The sequence below is a fragment of the Centruroides sculpturatus genome, unplaced genomic scaffold (assembly GCF_000671375.1).
Source record: "Centruroides sculpturatus isolate CEXI.00-Female unplaced genomic scaffold, Cexi_2.0 scaffold236, whole genome shotgun sequence".
NCBI classification, from domain to species: domain Eukaryota; kingdom Metazoa; phylum Arthropoda; class Arachnida; order Scorpiones; family Buthidae; genus Centruroides; species Centruroides sculpturatus.
The window spans coordinates 157,953-161,845 of NW_019384403.1; the positions used below are offsets into that span (position 1 = coordinate 157,953).

Here is a 3,893-nt window from a genome sequence, read left to right on the forward strand (position 1 = left end):
TAAGTAACAATGGAAGTGTCAACAATGGAAATGCTACGTAACAATGGAATTGTTAAGAGAAAGCGACGTGCAATACGCAGATGCAGTTTTTTTCGTTTTTGCGGGAAATCGAACATATTTTTAGACCCATCTAAAAATTCTCTAATTAATCTGGAAACAAGGGGACCCAATTCTTGCATTCTGTGAAAACGGGTAAGGTTGACTGTAACGTAATAATCTTTATCTTAGTTATCGTTACTTTTGCCCGAGCAACGCCGAGCTTATCTGCTAGTTAATAAATAATTCTGTATTCATTTAATTATGTGATTGACAAAAGGAATAATTTTTTTTATTTTAAAGTAGTTAAGATATTTATTTCCTGTTTAAGAATAGAAATTTTTAAATTCCATAATAATATCATGTAGTATTTAGGGATATAAATTCAGTTCGAATGACAATAAGAAATGTAGAGAATAAAACGTAATAATTAGCAAAATTATAAGTTTTAAACTTTTGACAATATTACAAATAGGTAAATAACATTTTTGTATTATAATTATTCTTTATTATGACATAACCAAACACAAATATTGATAAATCAATTATTATTATTATTTTAAATTTTATTTAAATTTTTCATTCAATTGCTAATAATTAAAATAAATATTTTCCGTAACAATTTTTATATTAATTATCTTTAAGTTTATTTGCTTCATATCAAATATATTAATTAGATGTATTTTTCAGATCTCTTGGTCCTTTACGGAATTTCCCGGACTTCTCAAAAGCGTTTAAATGTCCTAAGAACAGTTTCATGAATCCTGAAAATAAATGCACATTATTTGGATAAAAGGACATAAAATTTCACACATTAAAAATATATTATTATATGACATATTGATATTTTAGTTAGTCTTTTAAACAGAAATAAAAATAGCTTACGTATTTATTTAATTAAGAGAAATATTAAAATCTTTTGGAATATTATTGGATAGTTATAGTGGTTTTTACTTAAGAAGGGTAAAATTCATACAATTAGATTTCTTCCCATAGTTTTATAAAATATTAAATTTTAAAAATGTGTACATACATTATTATCTCGTTAATAAAATACAGGCGGTCCGTAATTAAACTTGACATTTCTCAGCTGGCTACAGCTAAAACAAGTCATCAGAAAGCTATGAAAGTTTTTGAGAATGCCTTAATGAGATAGATGATGGGAATTTTTTCTAGTGCAAAAACAATGTAGTTTCAAAAACCACAACTAGAGAACGTGTTATAGCTTTACACAGGACGCAATAATAAGCTGAGCTACACAACTTATCTGTCTAATGTGAACAAAATATATTCAAAACATAATGGCCACCACTGTCTGTTACCATCTGAAAGCGTAAAACAGCATGTTCAACAGTTGCATACAGTGTATGACTAAGAACGTGCTATGCTGTTATTAAGGTCTGACAGCGAGGTTATGGAATCACTGTAAACCCAAGTGTTTGAGATAGCCCCAGAGCCAAAAATCGCATGGATTTAAGTCTAGGGGTCTTACAGGTAAATATGCCAGTATTATAGCTTAAAAACGCCGTCTAGTGGTGGCTTTTCAAACTAACATTTTTTGCTTTAGAAAAATTTCCATCATCTCATTAAAGCATTCCCAAACTTTCATGATTTTCTGGTGAATAGTTTTTGCTGTAGCCAGCTGGGAAATAGCAAGTGTAATTTAGGACACCCTGTATAATATATTTAAGGATTATACAAAAGCTTTGTAAATAACAAAATACAAATTTAAAAAATAAAATTGTCAGTAATAAACACTTATATGCACTTTACAGTATGTTGATTTGTATTGCATAAAAATTAATAAAATACTTTATTTTATTAAATAAAACTATTATGTATATACATGATTTTAAACCACAATACCGTATATTAATTGAACAATCTTGCATGTCATAGATTTATAGATATAACTTAAAGGGTGTTCAGTTTAATATTTATCCAGGCTCAAAAGAGATCTCTTCAGCATTGCACGAGTATTTGCATATTAAAATGCATTAGTTCCACTGAGATGTTTATAGTAAAATAAATTCGTTCAAGCAAAGGACATCCGTAAATCGCGCTGTAATTTCAATGCAATATATAAATTTTCCCATCTCTCTGGAGTGTGTGGAAATCATCTTCTGAAGATTTCGTACAAAACACATACTGTAAAAAATAAAAACTAACTTTGAATAAATTAATACAAAAACAATCTGACTGATTTTATTATAGTATAAATACTGTACATGTTGAAAAAAATCTAGCAACGAACTGCATAACTTACCCGGCTGTTAAAAATAACTTTTACAGTTTAAATTTTAAAATACTTTGCATAATAAAAGATACAAAATTTTAATGGTTTGTAAGTTTTATAATAATTGCAATGCATCTTACGTTAAAATATAATTTTATTCATCTTCAAGTTTTACATAATGAATCCAAAAGGGATTCATTTGACAAATTTAACAGTTTTATAAATGCAAAATTAAACGAAAATGCCTCGAAAAGATTCACTGGAAACCCCCGATTTATATTTTTTGTTTTATCATAGAGAAGAATGAATGAACAGATCAAAAGACAAAATGCTTTTGTGTAAATTTATGTTTTGTTTCTTTAAAAGTGTTGATTTATATAGACTTTTTAAGTTATTTTATGTCTCTTACAACCGGATATCACTTTTATATAATAAAATATTTTATAAAATAGGTGCGCATTATACAGTTAAAATACAAATACTTTTTACACTTTACCATTTATTCATTTTACTATATTACAGTACTGTACATGCAGCTGAAATTTTAATTCCATTAGACTATTATGATTAGTTAATGATGTCTTAATTCTATGTGATGCTGCTTAACTATGATCTTTTGATACCCGAAATCTGAAAAGAATTGATTTTTAATAATAAGCAGATAATATATAAATAAATAATAACAACAATTTTTCACAATTTTTACATCTATGTTATATATATTCTTCTTGTAAATCATTAACATTCTAACTATTGTTATAGCAAATACCTGTAAATTAATAATTATCATCCGTATTTTATCAATCGTCACCATTTCTGTGCTTCTCATAACCATGTAAGTTAAAAATTTTATGTTAACTTACGTATTATTTCCTAAACAGTTACATCACAAAGAGTTGATAAGGGACTCGAGGTCCGAAATCATACTCTATGAAATAAAAATATGACTTTCTAATTGATGGTGTAATAAGTCTAACGGAAAAGAAAAGCCATTATAGAGCTCGTAAAATTGAATACAAGACTAGACAAGAGGCGTATTACAGAAATAATAACCATATATAAAATGTAAATCTACCTTAGTAGTGATTTTATGCTTCCATTGGCAAAAGTGATTTGCAAATTCATTACTAACAGCCTTTGCAGCAGTTATTGATGCATTTTAATTTCGCCCTGTTTAAAATGACTCAAAAGAATATGGACTATCTCCTTTTTTGAGATTGCTCGTAAGCAGTTTTGCATGATGCAGTGAGATAAGGCTTTATTTTTCTTTTACGTAACGTATTAGAATTACTTAGTTACTTTTTCCGGAGAAAGCAAAGATTTTTATTTGAAAATACTCTAGAAACAGGAAAAAGAATGACAAACGCATTTTCAGATACTCTTCTTGCACGCGAAATTCTGATGAAAATATATGTTTTTTTAATTTTTGTAAATAGTTAGATAACCTTTAAGAGAATATATACAAAATATTGTTATAGTAAAAAGTACTGAAGCAAAATTTTTTTATCTATAATTAAAAATATTTTTTTCAGTAGTAAACTTTTTTTAAAGGATGAGGCCTCATTACTCTTCTATTCCTACACTCCCTCATCACTCACAAAAACATATAGAGAGTGTCTTC

At 27.4% G+C, this 3,893-nt stretch overlaps 1 protein-coding gene across 1 annotated transcript in view; it reads left to right on the top strand.

Annotated features, from left to right (window-relative positions):
* Positions 1 to 2,186, top strand: part of LOC111618718 (endothelin-converting enzyme 1-like) — a 50,601-nt gene extending 48,415 nt beyond the window's left edge. Inside the window, exon 21 of the mRNA XM_023360288.1 lies at positions 727 to 2,186. Within this exon, the coding sequence (XP_023216056.1) occupies positions 727 to 829 (103 nt within the window). The 3' untranslated portion in view covers positions 830 to 2,186. The remainder of the gene's footprint in view (positions 1 to 726) is intronic.
* The last annotated feature ends 1,707 nt before the right edge of the window (positions 2,187 to 3,893 follow it).